Source organism: Astatotilapia calliptera, chromosome 11, assembly GCF_900246225.1.
Source record: "Astatotilapia calliptera chromosome 11, fAstCal1.2, whole genome shotgun sequence".
In the NCBI taxonomy this organism is placed as follows: Eukaryota; Metazoa; Chordata; class Actinopteri; order Cichliformes; family Cichlidae; genus Astatotilapia; species Astatotilapia calliptera.
The window spans coordinates 15,641,490-15,663,197 of NC_039312.1; the positions used below are offsets into that span (position 1 = coordinate 15,641,490).

At 43.1% G+C, this 21,708-nt stretch overlaps 1 protein-coding gene across 12 annotated transcripts in view; it reads left to right on the plus strand.

Moving 5' to 3' along the window:
• Positions 1-21,708, plus strand: part of rims2a (regulating synaptic membrane exocytosis 2a) — a 154,205-nt gene that overhangs the window by 57,737 nt on the left and 74,760 nt on the right. For all 12 annotated transcript variants that reach the window (XM_026184935.1, XM_026184927.1, XM_026184928.1 and 9 more), the window contains one exon: positions 19,909-20,855. In XM_026184935.1, the coding sequence (XP_026040720.1) occupies positions 19,909-20,855 (947 nt within the window). The remainder of the gene's footprint in view (positions 1-19,908; positions 20,856-21,708) is intronic.

Here is a 21,708-nt window from a genome sequence, read left to right on the forward strand (position 1 = left end):
AAAGCTCACTTGCAACGGTTTTCCCAACTTGTCGTATAGCGCTTTTGTTCTAATTGCGCAGATCTGCTCAACGACAGAGATTATCAAACAAAGCTTTCAGTGCACCGTGAAAGTATCAAAATAAAAAGGCCCAGGTAAGGCATGACACATGCTCCTCATCTCAGGAGGGTAAATCATACCAAACCTAATTGGCAGGTTCAACTTTGTAACAAAAGAAAAATCATCAGCTAAATTAATCCCAATACATTCATCCATCAGCCACACACCACACAACATTATTATTACTATTGTCTTATTAGATATGAGTTTCCTCCCAGGTCTGTGTTTATCACTCCTTTGGGTCACAGACCCATTTTATTTAGCTTTCCTTTTTTTCCCATCATAAATCATGTGACATGTTGTCATGTATTTCACAAAACAAGTTTGTTCTTATGTATTCAGAGGTGTGAATCTGGGTGGAGGATTCACCCATCAGAAACAAGAAACTCAGTCTTTTAGAGTCTCCACTCTGGCAGACTCTAACATATCCTATTCACTTCTGTTATAATTCAGTCACCTTTCCCTGATCTACTAATAATCAACTAATTTGCATAACAACTCATAACCCACTAAGTTGACAGGACAACAGAAATGCATGTTCAAAATAATATCACAAAAGAGCATTTCCTTCATACAGTAAATTACTTGTGCTGCACCAATTAAGCAGAAAGCGTCTCACAATTTACTATATTAACAACTACTGGGTTGGCTGTAGCTCAGGTGGCACAGCAGGTCAGCCACTAACCAGAAGGTCGGTGGTTCGATCCCAGGCTGCCTCCTGGCTGCATGCCAAATATCCTTGGGCAAGATACTAACCCCATGTTTGCCTACTGGTGGTGGTCAGAGGGCCTGGTGGCGCCAGTGTCCAGCAGCCTTGCCTCTGTCAGTGCGCCCCAGGGCAGCTGTGGCTACAATGTAGCTTGCCGTCACCAGTGTGTGAATGACTGAATGTAGTGTAAAGCGCTTTGGGGTCCTTAGGGACTGAGTAAAGCGCTATACAAATGCAGGCCATTTACCATTTAAATTTGTTGTCTCATCACTGGTTGGTTGTACCAGAATCTTCTTTTCTTCCTTAAACTGTTGTCCTGCAACCTGGAAGGTTAGTTATCAGCAGCATTTGATAACAAAACTTGTCTGTTACGTTTTCCCCCGCTATGATTGAATCATTTTTCCTAAGATACTATTAGTCCTCTGGTCTATGTATTACTTTTCATCTCACTAAGTGACTTGGACAAGATGATAAACAGAAGCACATGCTCAAGATGCCGTCTAATCTTCTTGAGCTCTATTGTATTTGTAAATGTTAGTATGGTTAATGCATTTTCTGTTTGTATGTGTGATTTTGTATACGTTTCTCTTTGCAGTGTTTCAGACTCCTTCTCAATTTTCCCACTCAAAGCAGTCCGTTTTCTTTTTCCCAGGTTTGCTAACCCAAATTTGATTTTCCACATTAAATTTCGAAACCCAGTTTCGGGACACAAACCCAGTCACGCGGTTATAGAGTCGCTCTCTTTCAACTTACTTGGTGTTGCTTTTGCGTGCAGTATCAGTCTTGGATTCCGTCAATCTTCATCCATCGAGGGAAAAATGGACGCTCTCCCACCGGCCTGGTGATGAATTTTATGTCACAGGTCCTTTAACAGCCGCTTCTATGAGTCCCGACTGGCGTAAGACTCCGGCTTGGCACTTTTCCCCTCGGTGAATGTTTGATTGCAGAATCCGGCTTCGAAGGACCAACTAAAGATAGGTTTGTCTAGCACAGACCTATTGGCCTGGAAGTCCAGCGGTTCATCTAAACAAAAGGCACTTATACCTAAACGGACATAGATGTGTTTACCATACCATAACACAGTAAGAGAAGGTACGACCTCTCTCATGACCTTAGGATATGTGTGCATGCCAGAACACTCTGGAAGGCACACAGAGTCTTTGCAGACTGCTAAGGATCAGACCTCTATCATCATGCAATCGATTACAGTATATATCTCTAAGCATAAATGACAATCCACCAATATAAACCTAACAGGGAGTGAATCAAAAACATTTCAAACTCTACTGTTACTGAGAAGCTAAAACGCTTAGGTGCATGATTGAACAGTTGGCATTAGGGATGGGTATCGTTTAGGTTTTATCCGATACCGGTGCCAAATCGGTACTTTTGAAACCGTGCCGGTGCTCAAACGGTGCTCAAACCGGTGCTCAAACCGGTGCTTAAAGAATGGAGAACACAAAATTGGTCCAAAAACCTCTCATGTTCAGCTGTTTTTTGTAAAAAGATAACAATGTTAGCCTTTTCTGCAGCTATGGGGCATATATGGTATCACTCTTGGCTGGAAGCAGTGCTTAAACAATGGAAAAAACACCAATTTTGTATAAAAACCTCTCGTGTTTAACTGTTTTCCACTTTTTCTTTGGTCATTTTAGCCTTTTTGGCAGGGTGAAGGGAGTATCTGCCATCAAACAAGAAGACAGCCGCATGTAGCTATGATGATGTTTGCTAGTTCACCTTACATGCATTAATGTAATAACATGGTTAGCCTACTCAACGTAAATTACACACGAACAACATTAAGCTACTCACGCAGAGAAGAACGGCTGCTGCTGCCATCATCATCCTCATCATTTCTGCTACACTGGCAGGGCTAGGGGCCAGGACTCTCCTCTTCGTGTTTTTGGGGGATGTTGGATAACAGGCAACCCACCCGCAGTTGATATGCTCGGTGTGAGGTCTCGCAGCAAGCTATCATACGGCGCATTTCTGGGCTTTTAAAAAAAACGCTATGCGTCGCCAGGTGTTTCATCGGATTTGAGGTGTTACCTCCTTTGACAGTATCACAGTATCAGCTTAAAGCACTTGTTGCAGGCTGCTGAGTTTGCATATTTTGCTGTGAAGTACAGCCAGACTTTTGACCGCTTCGCCTTGGACATTGGCCCGCCTACTATCCTCGGAAACGTAAAATGATTGGCTAGAAGTGTATCACGGCTCAGGGAAAAAAAAGCACCGAAATAAAGCACCGAAATGTGCGCTGCTTTTCGGTCTGGTTACTACCGTTTATGTCAGAACCGGTGCCATCATGGCACCGGACACCGGTACCCATCCCTAGTTAGCATAGCCACATGCTTCGTTTCATGAACAGGAAACCGACTGCTTTACATGTAATCCTGTTACCGTGCTTCAATTCCGATTCTTTTTCCATGCTCCCATTTATTCAATTACCCCCCCAAAACCCCCCCCCCCCAAAAAAAAACCACACACACACACACTTGAAGAAACCGTGTGATAAAGCAATAATGAAATGGCTTAATCTAAACATCTGCGTCTCTCCAGTCCATTGCTATCATCATCCGTCTCATCCCCGGCCCCATACTCAAATCCTCTTTTGCAACACTGATGGTATTTCACAAGCTCAAAGAGATTAATTATTTCCATATTTTGCAAACACTGCACCGTGTGCGCTGCTCCCCACGTCTCCCTGCACGTGTACAATTAGCTCAGTTCATTTGTGTTGCAAATGAGCCGGCCCTGACGGTGCTCAGTGGCCTCCCCTGGTTTCTCCTGCCACGCGGCACAGAGGAGAACCCAGCCGAGGAGTGATCAAAAGCCTCCTTCTCTGGCAGGCAGATGCTGAGTAAACACCGAGAGAAGAAGGAGCTCTGATAACCGTCTCTTCCCGCTTGCGCTTCTCGCCTTCATTATTTTTTGGAGTCTGCTGGCTGGCATTAATGAAACCCCATGTAATATTCATTTAATTCCCAATGTTTACTAGTTCATTAGGTTTAGGATAGTAGTTGATCTGATCTCCAGGGGTGGCTGGGATGAGGAAAGAAGCTGACTTTGAAGATTTTTCTTTGCACCAGCCGGGCTTCCTTACATTTATTCAAGGAGCCATTCACAGTCCTCCCCGTGCTTTACCAAATTGTATAGCATTTCTCTTCACCACACTTATGCTCTTATGTTTTTTTAGAAGTAAAGGTGAGGCTTAAAGGCTGGATTTTTGTGTCAATAGATGAACACAGATCTGCTCCTTTGAATGCCAGTAAATCTAGAAACCTAATGGATAAAACGGTGGCTAAATGTAATTTGGCTCATTAAAGACACTTAGAAAATAAGTTAAAGTTGAGGATCTCATCACAGATTAGACGTTTTCTCAGAACGGATACCCTCTGGCCAGTTTAGCTCTCCGGCTAACGGCATGTGTTACAGACGCTGTCCTGTGCAATTACAATTAACCCACGCAACTCTTTGGTCTGGGTGCTCGCTCTGCAAAGGTCTGGCTGTGGGTTCATCGATTGAGACGTCTTGTCAATGCCATTGAGTGCAGGCGAAAAGGTCTTTCTGCTGAGCTCACAGCAAGCTTTTTGATCAGACCAATGGGAGAGGCAGAACTTCTTCACAAAGCTTTTTTTCCCTTTTCTTTTTTTAATGGTGAAAACTCCGGAACTCCAGCTGTGTTGGAAAAAGTCAGCTTTATTTTTGTATCCGAGTGGGCATTTAGTCGGTTTTCAATTCCGTCTCCTGTGGCAATGGTTGTTAAAAAAGTTGTTACTTAGCTTACCTGGCTGTCACTAATCTCCTGGTATCTGCATGTGTCTCGTGTTATGAGAACAATTACATTCATTCCGGGAAATGAAGCAGCAGTGTACCACTAATGAACGCATGTGAACGTTTAATTAAATAGTGAAAAATTTTCCTATCTGAAATTACGTAATGTATTAAAACTAATTAAAATCTGTTTTTTTTATAGAAAAATATCTTCCTCGTCTGTTTTCCTTGTTTGCTTTCGCAGCATTTCCACCTTTGAATGGGTTTTTGTGATCGTGTGTGTGTGACAGCTGTCAGACAAGAAAAAAAATATTTTAGGGAGGAGGTCGGGAAACAACTTCACCACATTATGCACAACTTACAGACAGCCTCCAGGCAAGCCTTCCAGCAGCCGGCGTGTTTGAGCCTGGAAATGGAAGAGATGGGTGGGAACAGCAATTTTTTTTTTTCATTTTAAAACTATGTTGAAATGGAGCATTTTCACTGAGGAGAAGTGTTTCAAAATGCTTTGCAAACTGATCCACGATCAGCATTGAGAATAAGGTTGTGTAATGTGGTAGCTCAAGGCAAGGCAAGGCAAGGCAAGTTTATTTGTATAGCACAATTCAACAACAAGGTGATTCAAAGTGCTTTACAGAGACATTAAAAACAAGAACAAATAAAAAGCATGATTTAAAATTGATTAAAACAAGCAAATAAACTAACTAACTAATTAACAAACAAACAAACAAACAAACAACAGTATATAAAATCAAAACAGATAAAATCAGAACAGTAGATAAAATCATCAGTTAATGTAAGTTTTGAAATTTAAGCTTAACAATTAACAAACAAACAAAACAGTATATAAAATCAAAACAGATAAAATCAGAACAGTAGATAAAATCAGTAGTTAAATGTAAGTTTTGAAATTTAAGCTTAAAGTGTGGATTTGGTGCTTTATTCAAATGCAGCTGAGAACAGGTGAGTCTTCAACCTGGATTTAAATAAACTGAGTGTTTCAGCTGATCTGAGGCTTTCTGGGAGTTTGTTCCAGATATAAGGAGCATAAAAGCTGAATGCAGCTTCTCCGTGTCTGGTTCTGACTCTGGGAACTGATAAAAGACCGGATCCAGATGACCTGAGGGATCTGGATGTTTCATACTGGGTCAGGAGGTCATTGATGTATTTTGGTCCTAAACCATTCAGAGCTTTATAGGCCAGCATCAGAACTTTAAAGTCTATCCTCTGACGGACAGGCAGCCAGTGTAAGGACCTCAGAGCTGGACTGATGTGGTCCACTTTTTTGGTCTTAGTGAGGACTCGAGCAGCAGAGTTCTGAATGAGCTGTAGTTGTCTGACTGATTTTTTAGGTAGACCTGTAAAGATGCTGTTACAGTAATCAAGCCTACTAAAGATGAATGCATGGACTAGTTTTTCCAGGTCCTGTTGAGACATCAGATCTTTTATCCTTGAAATATTCTTGAGGTGATAGTAAGCTGACTTTGTTATTGTCTTAATGTGTTTCTCTAAGTTTAGGTCTGCATCCATCACTACACCCAAATTTCTCGCCTGGTTTGTGGTTTTTAGATGTATAGATTGAAGTTCTCTGGTGACCTGTAATCGTTTTTCTTTGGCGCCGAAGACTATTACCTCAGTTTTGTTTTTGTTTAGCTGGAGAAAATTGTGGCACAACCAGTCATTGATTTCCTCAATGCATTTACCAAGAGCCTGTACAGGGCCTCGGTCTCCTGGTGACATTGTGATATATATTTGTGTGTCATCTGCATAGCTGTGATAGTTTATTTTGTTGTTGTTTATAATCTGTGCCAGTGGGAGCATGTAGATGTTAAACAGAAGGGGTCCCAAGATGGAACCTTGGGGAACTCCACATGTGATACTTGTCTGCTCAGATGTGAAGTTACCTATTGATACAAAGTATTTCCTGTTTTCTACGTATGTTTTGAACCAGTTTAGTACAGTTCCTGAAAGACCTGTCCAGTTCTCCAGTCGTTTGAGTAATATGTTGTGGTCAACTGTATCAAATGCTGCACTGAGATCCAGTAAAACTAAGACTGACATTTTTCCACTGTCTGTATTCAGACATATGTCATTGAACACTTTGGTCAGAGCGGTTTCAGTGCTGTGGTTCTGTCTAAAACCTGACTGGAAGGCATCGTAGCAATTATTCTGTTTTAAGAAGTAACTGAGCTGTTGAGAAACTGCTTTTTCAATGATCTTACTTAAAAACGGGAGATTTGAGATCGGCCTGTAGTTGTTCATTTGTGTCTTGTCAAGATTGTCCTCAAGTAAAAACTTTGGTACACGTCTCCCATTATTTTGGCCGTCTGCACTCCTGTAGCTCTGTATGCCTCGCCCTTGGCACATAGTAGCCCAAACCCTGAGGTGCAGCATGTCTAAGCATGCTGTCTCAAATAAAAGTCTTTTACTCTCTGCTGCTGTGTTTAGTTTAATTTTATTACAACAAAATCCTTTTTTTGAAATGAAACCAATTACAGATGGACCGTTTAAAACGTATTCACTTTGCGTATGCAGGGTCTCACTCTAGATAGGCTCTTGGATGCAAAGTCTTTGTGTGTCGATCTCAGTCAGCTTGCAGTCAGTTTCATTTTCTAAGCTGGACAACCAGTGAACAACACTGCCAGTAGCACACAGGTTGATTTGATTATGCCCGAGGCCCTGCCACAGAGATGCATCGGGGTAACTCAGTTGCAGTGGCTTCCCTTCCCTGTGGATGTAATTGGAGAGCACTTATGCCGCCTTTCCATGGCAGTCTGTTCCCATTCAGGCCTCAGTTTGTGATAAACCACCTCCAAGCTGCAAGTGTGTAGGAGGTAAAAGAGAATTAAGAAAGAAATACAGTGAGTGCTCTCATATATTATAAGATTTAAACTTCAACGTGTCCTCATTTCTTGTTAGAAAAAAGTTGTCTTCCTGTTACTCAAACATACACAGACACACACACAGTTTTCTAGTAATAGTCTAAACATTACAGTGCAGGTAGCTTTTGTTGTTGCTATTTGAAAAACTCCAGCTAAGGTCAGGCAGTGTGGAGGTTTAGCTTCAGTGGTGTGTAGGACGTTTGCCCACAGCGCTTTAAAATCAACTTTCTTTTGTCTCAGCCAAACTAGTTATGTAGAGTCACCTGCAGTTTCAGCATTCAGTATTACGGTCAGCAATGGCTGGTTAATATTAGGGGGCTTGGAGTGCCCCCACCTTTCAGTTATCCAGAAAAAAAGTCTACTTAAAGGAAACCTGTAATGCTCATCCTTAATTTCTGTCATATACTGTATATAATAGTACATTGTTGGGTGCTCAAATTAAACCTGGCCAGTATTTGAAGTAATAAGGTGCCTGTATGAAATCAGTGATAGTGGATATCACTTATGTGGTCATCTCATAGCTCCGTCCCCACCCACCAGCCAATCAAATAGTTTGTTTGCTAGGGATAGCCAGTCAGAATAGAGCTGGTTTAAAGGAATGGAGAAGGGATTAAACAGCTTGTTTTACATAGTGGATAAAGGCTGAACTGAACTGCTAGAAATGAGCTCAGTGAGTACCATTAAACATGAAATAGGTATATATTACCAAAAAAAGTGTTTAGTCGTGCATTCCTTACAAAGACTATTCGCATTTACTTGGTTCATTTCTCTGTAAATATAGTTCCTGTATTATAAAACGGCCTCCAGCCAAACATGTGTATGGAGTTCTTTGCCAAGCAGGTGACCTGAAGCTACTCTCTGACTGGTTGCTTCAGATTTTCCACTGAGTAAAGCTTTTACTACCTCCCACCTTTTTGCTATTATTTAAACAAACACATTAATAAATGATTAATTGAATAAATAAATGATACTTTGTGTGATAGGCAATGCTGTCTCTCACGGCAGAAGAGGCCAGTTCAAGTGGAACTGCTGAGTATCACAGCGGAGCCACTATCACCATGAAAGAACATTTGTTTTAAGTGCACCAAATAAATATTGCTTTTCATACATATACAGTGACTCACACGAGCGATTGAGCCTAATGCTTTTAACACACTAATGAGAGAAGCGAAGCAGCGGTGCTTTAGAAGACGATGCTGGTGTTGCTGCAGCATTGCTGATGCAGTTGCCATTGTGTGCTTGTTTGTTAAATATGAAGTGTATGAATGAGTAATGGACGGGCTCACCGTGTTAATTATTATCAAAATGTTATGTTGTTGGGAGACGTGAGCTAAGGTTACAAAAAAACAACCTGATGATGACCTCAGCAGCTAGCTTGTGCGTTTATAGTTAGCGGCACTATGATTTTTAAGGGCTGTAACCTGTCAAAAAAGATAAGTAGAGCAAGCATGACTCTGATTAGATGGAATTTAAGAATGTCAAATGACTCCACAGGCTTCCTGTTGAAATATCAGAGTGGTGCCTGTAATACAAGATGATGGACTCATTTTCTGCCTACATTTGTTACATGAGGCAGAGTGTAATGTTGAACAATGGAGACACAACCTTGAACCTAACATAAAGAGCTATTTAGCTTTGGACTCATCACCATTTATCATCAGTAATCAAAGAAATGCCTGCTCACCTGTGAACAGAGTTAATGCCCCTTCCTGACTTGACCACACTTTGTACAAATCCAGTGCACACACCCCCTCCACACTGCTTAGTCTTGCTCTGTATTTGTTACAGGGATGGCTTGGCTGTCTGCCGCGTCGTGCTGTGCTGCTGCAGTCTTATCTGGTGACTATAATAGACTGAGAAGCATTGGTAGAAAAAAAGAGAGATGAGTGTGGGTGGGGGCGTATACGTGTGTGTGTAGGTTGGGGGTAATGGAAGGAAAGACGTGAGGAGTCCAGACCAGCCTGGACTGCTGCCGGTTTCCCAAGAGGGTCTCTGGTCCGTCCAGCCCCAGAGATGTTATTTTGGGTTACAAGGATTATTAAAGCATCCTCTGACTCACCCCTTAGCTTTTTTCATTACCTCCTCACTTTCTGTGCAGCCAGACAGCCGTGCAGCGTCACTGCCTTTGATTTCGAATGCAGCCCGCTCACTGGAATGAAAAATGCATACTTAGCAGAACTGAGAAGAAATGTGTGCGTGTGTGTGTGTGTGTGTGTGTGTGCAATTACGAGTGTGTCAAAGAGAACGAGATGGGGGAGAAAGTGGCTCTTAAAATGTTTTTTTTCCCCATTGCAGAAATACAACCCAGCGTTTTGTTACAGTATAAATTGCTGGGTTACGATATACAAAGACAAATCTCGATACGTCCCCTACACAGAGCACTTTGTGAAAATGCCTAAGCCCTGGCCATACACTGTTTGTAAAAGATAGATGTAGACATTGTTAGGTACTGTAACTGGTTTGAAAAATCAAGTTTTGCATTTTAAATATGTGAAGAATAGACTTGGGACACTGCAGGTTTGTATGATGGTCACTAAACCCTCTTGATGTTGTGTTCAGTAGGACTTCAGGCTAGGGACTGATGCTGTAAACCTGTTAGGACAGTGTTTGTCACTCGAGTCATATCTCGAGTGACAAGTAGGATCATGTTACCAGAGGAGTTGCCCCCTGTTGACTATTAGAAAGAATGCAGGTTGAAAGCAGTTAGCTTCAGATGTCAGACCATGTGGGTATGTCCATCATTTTTATACAGTCTGTTTCAGCAAACAGTACAGTGATGTAACAACATACGCAGGCTATGTCAGTACGCTGTGACATTAGTAATGGATACAGTCAGTTGTGCAACAGACTTGAAACTTTCAACCAGACAGAGTGTGAAATACTATTTTTTTCAGGTACATGACTCTACTGAGTCCTAAAAGAAAAGAGTTTTTTTTCTAACTTTGAAGATTTTGATGTTGAATTTTAAGGACTTGCTGTTTCATGCTAAACAATGCAGAATATGGTGAGAAAAACACAAAAACAAGAAAGCCATTGAGGAACAGAAATTCACCTTTTGAGTTCTGATGCAATTCCCCTAATGATTTTAAAGTGCTATCTAAAAAAGCTTTTGGTGGGAAGCAAACTTTAGTGGCTATTATATACATATATACCCACAAACAACATGGATAGGTGTGTTTTTCTCAACTATCCCAGTAAGTCATGATAGGCCAGACATTATTTGCGTGTTTTCAAATGCACTGACAGCTCTGAAGATCCCAGCTTAAACGGGCCCACAAACAAGTAAAGTACCATTTTTTTCTTCAAACCAAAAAGCCACTTTTTATTTCCCAGATGGTGTCAAACAGGCAGTTATGTGTTTCCTTTAGAGGGGGTGGATAGGATTATGATGCCCTTCATGTGGTGACGTAGCAGTATGGCATGGTCACAGATCAACACCAATCACATGCATTTTTTTGTAGGTTCAAGCACTTGGCAGAAATAAAGCATAATTACCGACTGGTGTTGGGGTGTTGATTGCCTCCAGGCTCTCCAGAGCCCCCCCCCCCCTTCCACACACACACACACACACACACACACACACACACACACACTTTGGCCGTGAACAGTTTTCTGTGTTAAACAGCTTTGGTTTAGTCAAGCTGAAATCAGTAAGGATAATTGAAGACAGTGCTCATATACTGCTCCAAGTTTGACCCCACATACTGTCAGGCTGTTTCACTGCTCCACATGGGTCATTAAAAAAGAAAAAAGAAAATCAGCTGTGATGTACGTTTTATGGTTGCTAGTCTTGGCAGTATAGGAAAAAAAAAACATGCACATGTTCTGCTCCTCTAACCTCTCTCTATAGGGTGAGGAGAAATATGCAGCAGCGTAGCAGTCCTGACTTGTAGCTAATCTTAATGGCATATTCTGCTGGGGCTTGGCCTACATAGAGCACTAGCAGTGCCTCTTCTTAAAAAGGAGATCTAACGGGCTGTGCAGTGCAGAAGATATATCAGCCATGCTCTGTATAAACATAGCATGAACACACAAGGCACCGCTTGGTCTATGTGCTGACAGGAGGATGGAGTCTATGTTGTTGGAGCCAATTAGTGAAAACATTCACCGATGTACAGACACTGTCAGCTGCGCTGATAGATGTGGGGCTGCTCGACTTCTCTGTCTGCCTGCTACACACAAAACTTTCCACAGAGCAGGGAGATGAAATGAGGGGGAGGCTGCAGTCTGCTTCTGTGAATGAAACTGGGCTTTTAGGCTTTGTGCATGTGCCTGATTATTTACTAACCTTTATTAAAAACAGAAAAGCTGATAAATTATAAGTGTATAGCGAGTTGATCAGCGTAGAGGTTTATAAAATAACATTTGCAGGATTAATATTTAATAGTGTTATGCTCTTGTGTATGTTCCTCTGTTTGCCAGATTGCAATCACATGGTGTTGTAACCTTCAAAGACATGCATGTTTGGTAACTTTGGTGGATTTAAAAGTTGAGCCTGTTTTACCATGTTAGCCCAGTGAGAGACTGCCATAATGTCCAGACTGTACCCTGCCTTTCGCCAAATGCCAGATGAGATAGACTCCAGCCCTCCTTGTGAGTCTGGCTGGATAAGCAGTTAAGTTAATGGATGGATGGGTGTTAGCCAGATTACAATTGGATAGCATTCAGTCTTTACACTCAGACACTCAGGCAAACAGTTTACCAAGTTACCAACACAAATGCTCATGTATCAGATAAATATCTTGGAATCACTGCAGTCGCCTGATTTGACACAGGAAATGGCTGCGGTATGCATTTTACACCTTTTTAAAATTTGGTCAAATCACATTTAAACTCCAAGACACTTCCTCCCATCCTAGTTGCAAGACTTTAAGGGTGCATCAAAGAGCTTGAAACATGCAACGTTAGAAAGAGAGGATTTGTGAGTTTCACATGGTTGCTGTGACTCCAGACATGCAAAAGTATGGGGCGTGCCTGACTATCATATGGACAAAAAGCCATGCATCCAGAGGGGGACACATTGAGCTCCTGTGAACATTGTAAGTTTTGTATGTAAAACTTATATATTTACCCATGTAGTATAAATTTCACCACAAGCTCCATAGCCTTTTGAAATTGGATGCTTCCTTTTGATAAACCCAGTGTTTATGGGGTGTATTTGTGAAAATAAATATTAAGAAATTCAGTCACAACAACAGTTGCCTCAAGCCACTTTCTATTGTAAAAAAAGGGCCCGACAACAATACAGGGAAAACCTCAGCAATCAGATGGCCCCTTTTAGCAAGCACTTGGCAACAGTGGGAGGGAAAAACTCCCTTTAAATGGGAAGAAACCTCCAGCAGAACCAGGGTCAGGGAGGGGCGGCCATCTGCTGCGACCAGTTGGGGCAAAGGGGAGAAAGACGGGACAAGAGGCACACTGTGGAAGAGAGCCAGAGATTAATAATAAGTAATGATTAAATGCAGAGGGGTGTATAAACACACAGAGAGTGAAAAGAGGTGAGTAAATCACTGCTACTTTATGGAGCACAGTTAACTATAATCTCCTCACTACTTACTCATTGTACTTACCAGACAGAAGATCAGACACCAAAACAAAACTGGCTCATCTATAAGAATCATCGCTTTTTACATATTATGGAAAGAAAATAGATTTGGTGGAAAAGCTTTTGGGGTTTCTAAGGCTTTATTTCCATGGCAGCTCATAATCCAGTTCTCAAGTACTTTCTCTCCTCTTAGTTACCCGTCCAGCTTTCATCATTTTACATCACTCACAGGCCATCTTGAAGCAATAGAAGCAGATGTACCTGAAGAGTGGTAGCATCAAGTGTGAGGTGTTATGGAGAGCTGGTGAGCTGGAGTGAAAATATAGAACAAAATCTCCTTGGTGTACTTGAAGACTGAAGTGGGAGCACCACTTAAGAGCACCACAGAGGATATTATTCCAACACAGACATGCACTATTTTGACTTCTTCGTCTTCTTGAAGTATGTGGAATTAAACTAATTTTCAACAAGGGAAATGTAAAGATGCTTACAGTGTATAGTTTTTACGAGTCCATTCAATGCATTCAGAGTCCTGCTCGAGCTCACTGTGTGATCACAGATGGTCTCAGGCCATCTACTTACTTCCCAGAGAGGCAGAAAGCAGATCCGCAGCACACTCTATTTAAAACCACTGCAGATTTATAAAACACTTCCACTATTCCTTTACCATGTCAGCAACCCATCTCCCGCCTGCCCTCCCTGACTCCCTGCTCCCGTCAGGCAGCTGTCACCGGAACTATAACAAAAACCATGTAGTAGCGTGTCTTTGGTCCAAACTCAGAGCCCACCGCACAGGAGGGCGGAGGTGAGGACGGAGGAAAACTGAATGGAGAAGACAGATGCAAAAAGTACTATGGCAGAAGAGTGACCTTAGCAACACCCAGATACAGTCAGTCTTAATACACCCAGCTGCACACATGCACAGAGTAGACTTATCGTCCAAATCTCCCTCTCTGCCCCCTCTCACGCTCGCTCTCTGTGTAGATTTGATTTGATGCCTGAAAATCCGCCCAGTGGATAAAAAAAGAAAAATGCATAAGCCATGTCATTTGTTCAGTTTGGTCATATAATTGCAGGCTGAATGAGATAAGGTGAGGCCTCCTCATTGTCCTTGGTCATAGACATTAGCTAGTAATCAGGCCCAGGAGTGTAAATCCTTTCCGAGACAGAGGACAGAGTGGCCGCTGGGTTGGACGGCATCGCCGTCGGCTCACTTTCAGCCGGCTCACTTTCAGCCACCCAGAAGCTTCTGCAGCAGGACTGTAAACGTGTGTCATCTGTGCTCATCCGGCAGTGTGGCAGGTTGCTTTAGATGCAGCAGACCGTAGGAATCAAAGCAGGTCATCCGGGTGGTACGCCCTCATTTGGGATATTGGGAAATTCAGCTGAACTGTCCGGTTTACTTCGGTGGTTTCAGCTGGTTTAATTGTACGACAGGATCGGACATGCTGCTGCGTCTCAGATTCACGGCTACCAACTGAGTCAGTCCTGGAAGGCAGAGTGATGCTGCATCTTTAAATGGATCATTAGAGGTGTTTTTCCTCTTCTTGCCTCCTCTCCTCTGATTGCTCTCACTCGAAACGCACATGCACACTCAGCTTATTTTCATTTTTCCCCCTGCTTTTTTTTCCTCTTTTTTTTCTACTCAGTCGAGACAGTTCCAGGTTGTTTTGCTGTCATTAGCGGGCCAGATTTGTTCTAAGAGAGGAGGGCTTCTGCAGCGCAGCGCCGCTCATGTGTTCTCATTTGACTGCTCTCCATTATACGTGAAGTAGAGGTGGCACCATTCCCGCGGGGGCAGCGTTGCATTTTCACCTTGATTGCTTTTGGCTTTCTTATTTAACATGTTTCTTCAGCAGAAGCAGGAGCAAACGGAAGCTGTGTCACACCGAAAAGCACTGCTCCATGACTGAATCATCTGCTGTGGGTAGATAGAAAACCACAAGTTTTTGTATTAGAGGAGAGTGAATCTGGGAAACAACAAGGCTCCGGTAGTAGGGTGGATCGGACTGGGTGCGCGCTGGGATTGTGTGCAGAATGTGTTTGCGTGGAGCTGCCAGGCAGAGATTTGAACTGAGCTACATCCCAGGATTCAACAGTGACTTTCAGTAAGGCTGGCTATATCTCTGGATTTAGACTGTTATGAGCAGTTTGGATAAAGCATGTGTGAAAATGTTTTTTGTTTTGTTTTTTCAAACGGTTTAGCTTTAAAGGTTATTTAGCAGTGAAGGCATTTTTCCATGGAACTGTATGAACATTTAAATTTCCCCTATGTTATTACAGCAGATGTAATCCAGTCCTTTTACTTTTTCTTTTCTTTTTCTTTTTCTTTTTTTTTTTACAGTAGAACAGTGGACTTGTGGCTGACTTTTTTCTTGGGTGAGGGTACTTGTCATAGTAGCAACTCCATCATTGCAGTTTCTTTTGCACATTAGTGCCTGTGTGTCAGTGCGTACATGTGTCTGGGTGCCTACGCATGCAGCTGAATCCTGCGACATCTGTGAAGGGTTCATCACTCACTGAAAGCTTCCTTATTGACTCTGTGTTATTGATTTTCGTGCCAGTGGCATTTCTTCGGTTTTAAAAGGGAAGTAAATTCTCAGCACAATTATATCCAGGGAAGAAAATCCTTGCTCAGTGGAAATACTGTGGAAATAACCTCAATAATAAATTTTTTTATTTTCTTTGCTGATAAAAAAAACAACAACAAAACACTTATTAAAGTAGCTATGAGAGGACATGATCTCTTATTATTTAAGTCGACAATAGTGTATAATTTGGACAGCATACTGGCTGTGTGTGTGTGTGTGTGTGTGTGTGTGCTTAGCCTCTTAATGTGATGATGATGTTGTAGATTTATCATAAATTCACATCAAATGTTTATGATTTATATCCATCATACAGAGTATAGGGGTGTAGGGAAAATTACACACACACACACACACACACACAGGGAGTGACACAGTTAGACGATTTAGTCCATTTACAGCCTGGGAACTGAGCTCTGTCTGTGGATGCTTTTGACTGGATCTGCAGAGAGAGAATAGGGCAGTGTCCTCTCATTACGCCCTGCAGTGAATCAGGGAATTTCACCAGTTGTTTTTTGTGTGTTGCTTTGTAGAAAATAACATCACATAAAGGTTTTTATCATGACGAGCATGTCAGGTCACTTTTAATCTTTTTGTGGGTCGCACTTTTTAATCTTTCGGTGCCATAGTGTAATCCCATGATTTTTTGGGGGGGGATTTTTTTTTGAGCCCTGGATTTGATACATTATGCTGCTTTTGATAAGGACAGTGTACTTGAAAAAGATGATTAACTGGAATTACCTCTAGAGCACTGCAGGCGTACAAGGCTGTCCTGGCAGCAGTAATAACGCGACATCAAAGGGATGTCAGAAACCTTCTATATTTTAGTTGAAAAGCTCCGGCACCACCTTGCATGAATCGAATCTTATTGCCATCTCCGTCCTTGTCTGTAGCTCCACGATAGAGCAGAGGATTTCTATAGTTAGCTCAGCATAGGACAACAGCAGTAACAAAGGCTGCTGTTATTCCCACAGCAGGAGCGTATAGAAGCCCTGGCCTCTATTCCCATAACATAGCACGCACAAAGTGCACGTGCCTCCCTGTTGTTGGCCTGTTAGGTCGATTCACTGCTCATCAATCTGCTCTGGCATCACGCAAACGCGGATGAATCTTGCGCTATAAGGGGACGTGATAGGAGGCCTTTACGTTGCCGTGCGTGACTCAATCATTGCCGCAGCCAGACTTCTGTGCAACTTGGCAAGCATCATAATCCCACGGTGTCACATCCTGCCTCTTCATGCTCGAGCCTGACAAACATGATGCTTTAATGCGGCGCGCATACCAGATGCAATGTCCGACTGCAGGACACGGTTACTGTAATTTGGCATCTGCGTACTTTTGCTCCACCTAATTCCACATTCCTTGTCGATACCTCTTCTCCCATTTTGCCCCTCCTTTCTTCATCTCTGTCTGAGTCACTGAGGATGGAATACAAATCCAAGATCAGCAGAGTGTGTCATGCCAGCACTCAGGTGTATGCAGAGAGAGGCTGTCGAAGCAGCAGAGAATATTGCACAGTGCAAAACATAGCCCTGCGTCACCACTCTGTTGTGTATATATTGAAGGTTGCTTAAGCACAAACAGCAGCAGCAGCAGAGTCATGATGCGGACGCTGATAGAGTGCAACGGGCTTACTGGCTTGCTTGCGAGCACAGACATTTCTGTGTTTGGAAAGGAGGGACATACAAGGCTAAACGGGAGCAGAGGATTGTGATGCTTGTGTCAAGTTGTGTTAGACCTCGTCAAAGAGCTGTTTGTTAATGTATGTTGTGCGAACTGTGTGCAGCTGCTATGAGTATGTGTGTGTGTTTTCTGGGTGTAGCGTTTTAAGACAGTCTCGGAGAGGACATTGGCCTGAAGCCCCAAAGAGATCCTGAGAGCATTCCTTAAGCAGTCGACTCAAAAAAACACACACGCGGTCACAAACACACACCTCAGTGATTACAGAGTGGCTATAAAGAGAGATTTCTCACAAACACACACTCCCCCGCCTTCCTCAGCTCCATGTCACGCCGCCTTTCCCCCCTAATTTCTGCTGCTGCTTCACTTTGAATTTGTGAATGAAGTGCAGCTCGGTTAGTGTCCAGAAAACAGCTCATGAATAATGTACCAACCCTCGTGTGTTTTTCCTCCATCTTTGAATCATGATACTGGTGATAGAAGGTATTTGTTTTGATGTGAAACAGAAAGAAGTCACTCCTGTGAGCTGGCAGCATCACAGAGACTTGAGCGGCCAGTTTTTCTTCCTCTAGGTCGTTCTTATTTGGCGAAGGTATGTGATCAGTGCCTGCTTTGCAACAGTGGCCCTGAGAGGTTTGGTTTTTTTTTCTAATTTCTGTTGTGTTTTATTGTTTTTCTCAAGTTGAGTGTGTTTGACCTCTGTACATGTACGTGTCTGACCACCGTACATGCTTGTCTGTTTGGCTGTTAGTCAGCAAGATAATGCAAACACTGCTATTTTAAGATTCTCGGTGGAGAGGAGAGGCAAAGGAAGTACCAATTAAGTTTTAGTGTGGCTCCAGATCATTTTCTTACCAACCTACCAGCTCTCAGAGTAAAAAAGTCTGTGTTTGTTAAGTTTTTAAGTGTTTGTGATTTTTTTAAAAATGCAGACAGTTATTAAAGATGGCATTAACATCTTTTGTGTCTCAGAAACGGAGAACATCTCAGTCTCAGCAGCTTTCACCAGCTATAATGCTTCCTTTACGTCTAGTGTAAAGACCAAAAATCACAGGCAGATTGCAAACTTGCCACGTACACACACCCACACACAACCCTGAAATGGATGCATGGAGTATTTATTCTTTTTGCTGCAAAAACAACACTGACATCCTCACCTTATAATGTCGTTATGAACAGCTAACTGTTGCCTAAGCATCATTAATGGCATAACATTAGCATTCATGGGCAGTCATGTTTGTATGCTGCATGTAAATATGTTAAAATGCTCTTTTTGACCTGTTCTTGTTATTTTGTCCCTTTTGCAATTAAGTAAAATTTGCTTTTTATGTGCCAGCGTTGCTGGGAAGCACATTTTGTGCTGCACTATTGCTCAGCTTCTGCCCCTTTCTAAGAGCCCATATTTAACTGTACAGCAGTTCATGAACTGTACGCAACGCTCGTTCATCATGCTGTCTCTCCCCAGAGCTAGCACTTGACTTTAGTGAGATTATTCAGTGTACAACATAGAAATTCAAACACGGGGACCACAAAAAGCATCTTTGCCCACACGTCCCTCACCGCAATGCTTATATCTTTTGTACTGCACATCCATTTTAGCTTTGACTAACCTGAACAGTCTGTGATCCAATAGGGAAGGGCCAGCCTTCCTTCAGTGAATCAGCCAATCACATGTGAGGAGTCCTTACCTTGGCTGGTGAGCAAAGCTGGCAGCGGTGATTTATGAGTCCTTTTGAAATTTATGGAAAGTTGTCACGTACAAAATTAAGGGGATGCTTCACAGAGCTTTTTCCTCACCAAAATGTCATTATTACTTTGGAGGAAAAGTGGGAGAAATGTAGGAGAAAAGTGGCTTATGAATAATTGATTCTGAACAAAAGAATAAATGCATTAATGCACAGTTAGCCCCCTCCATCCTTTTCATCCACTTCCTGGATGGTTTCCTTCCAACCAGACAACAATAAAACGATTGACGCCTAATTTTTAGAAATATGAAGCTGCTGATCGTAATCAGGGCGTACTTTCTAACATTTCAACATTTCCAGCTTTTAATTGTGTTCTTTTTTTATCAATACCAGAACACAGAGATATTTTTATTGTCTGCCTACAACCCCTTCATGTGCATTGTAATGTGCACAAAAACACAGCCGGTGGATCACTGAATCATTTACCAGTGCACTACTCTCAGCACACATTTAGCACATGTGTTGAGAACACATATTGTAAAATGACTTGAATTGTATATTTTGTGTCCTCTTGCTTCTTGGACTGAGAGGAAGAACTGGTGCTACATCCTGCTGTTTAGTTTAGTCTTCTCTGTGTGTGTGTGTGTGTGTGTGTGTGTGTGTGTGTGTGTGTGTGTGTGTGTGTGTGTGTGTGTGCGTGTGCGTGCGTGTGTGTGTGCGTGCGTGTGTGTGTGTGTGTGTGTGTGTGTGTGACAGAAACAGTGCAGGCTATCATTACCTTTTCACAAGGACTGGGACCTGTGCAGTGCAGACCAAAGTAAAGTGAAGCTACAGGATGCAAACACCTTTCAGCCCAAAAAGACATCATATAATTAGAACGAGAGAAAATCTTGTCTACAGTTGACCGGCTAATAATTTCTTTTGTTCCTCTCCTTCTGATCTGCAGGAAACGAAGCCCATCTGCATCCAGGGATCCAAACCAAAAATACGACCAAAGGGAGGGGGGCGACCACTCACAGTATGCCCCGACGGACGGCGGCATGCCTAGATCACCGTCTGACTATGGGGAGGGGGACCCTCGGCGGGCTCCGCGGGGCCCACACATGTACTCAGATATGGATGCAGCGCGAATGGGCTATCGGGACCGTCGAGGTCCCGGTCGCTGGCACTCACAGGAATACCCACTCGACCAGGAGCTAGATGGACCGCCCAGTGAGTATGACCTCCAGCGGCAGCGCCAGGAAGAGTTCCAGGCACGCTATCGCAGCGATCCCAACCTGGCACGCTACCCTGTTAAGCCGCAGCCCTACGAGGAGCAGATGAGGATGCACGCTGAAGTGGGCCGGCTAAGGCACGAACGTCGCCACAGCGACGTCTCCCTGGCCTACACGGAGCAAGATGAGCCCAGCCCCATCCGGCTGTCGCGTCAGCTTCTCACTGAGCGCCGGCCGCCTATGGTGGGACAGCGCTCCTACTCCGTTGACCGGTCCTCACCAGGGCCAATGGGTCCTGGCCTCGGAGGCCACAGAGGAAACCACAGCCCCCCAACGCCACACCGTAGTCCCGTTCTGGGTGACCGGTCGGGGGACCTGCGAAGAGGAGACCTGGGGGTAGGTGGGGATATGATGAGGAGGCCGCAGCACCACTTGGACCCCAGTTCAGCTGTCCGCAAGACCAAGAGGGAGAAAATGGAGAGCATGTTGAGGAACGACTCTCTTAGCTCAGACCAGTCGGAGTCGGTGCGCCCGCCACCCCCCAAACCCCACAAAACCAAAAAGGGAGGGAAGATGAGGCAGGTGTCACTGAGCAGCTCGGAGGAGGAGCTGGCCACCACGCCGGAGTACACCAGCTGTGAGGATGTGGAGATAGAGAGTGAGTCAGTTAGTGAAAAAGGTAGGAGCCAGCACACCACGAGCCTCACTGTCTGCTCTCTCTCTGTTTCTTGTTCTCTGTATCAAAAGGTTTTTACAGCATACAAATACACACATATTAGTGCTGTTATTGTGAAGTCTTAAAGCCGTTCTGCTTTACTGTTATTGAGCAGTCACTGAACTGTAATTCAATCATTGCTGCTGTCTTCAAGTGATGTTGATTATGCAGATGTATATATTGTATAACTTTCAGATTCCCCAGTCTGCAGTGTGTACATGTGCTCTGTGTGTGTGTGTCTGTTTATAAATGTATTTTTTATCTTTAAGGCTCATCATTTTCACTCTGAAAAATCTTTAAAGATGTTTCTGTTTATACAGATTTTTCAATAAAGATAACATTCTCATAAAACATTAAACAATCTAAATGCAGAAAATTTCTTCTTAAAATGCTCCATAACCAGAAATAAGTGCTCTTAGGTTTTGTATTATTTTTTTTGGGGGGGGGTTGAACATCTTAAAAGTGGCTGTCTTTACTGCCATTTCATTCATCTTCAAACAAGAAAACAACCCAGCCATTGCACGCGTGCAATAAAAGCCTATAAAAACTGAAAATGATGAGCCCTATTTCTGTGCGGAGAACTGCGGTGTTTTCTGTTTGTCGTTAATGAATCTCCTCTAACAGCTCTTGGTGCCTTCGAGGAGGAGGCCTGTGGGCTCACAGGCCAGCCAGACATGCTTCAGTGTGGATGGGTGGTTTATGTGTGCGTGCGGCTGTGAGTTGGAAACTGACGTAGCACCGCTGATCTTAAGGCTCTCTGCTTTCGCTGCTGTTACGGCACTATTTGCCAGGTCCTGCCACAGCTGTTTGACAGTGT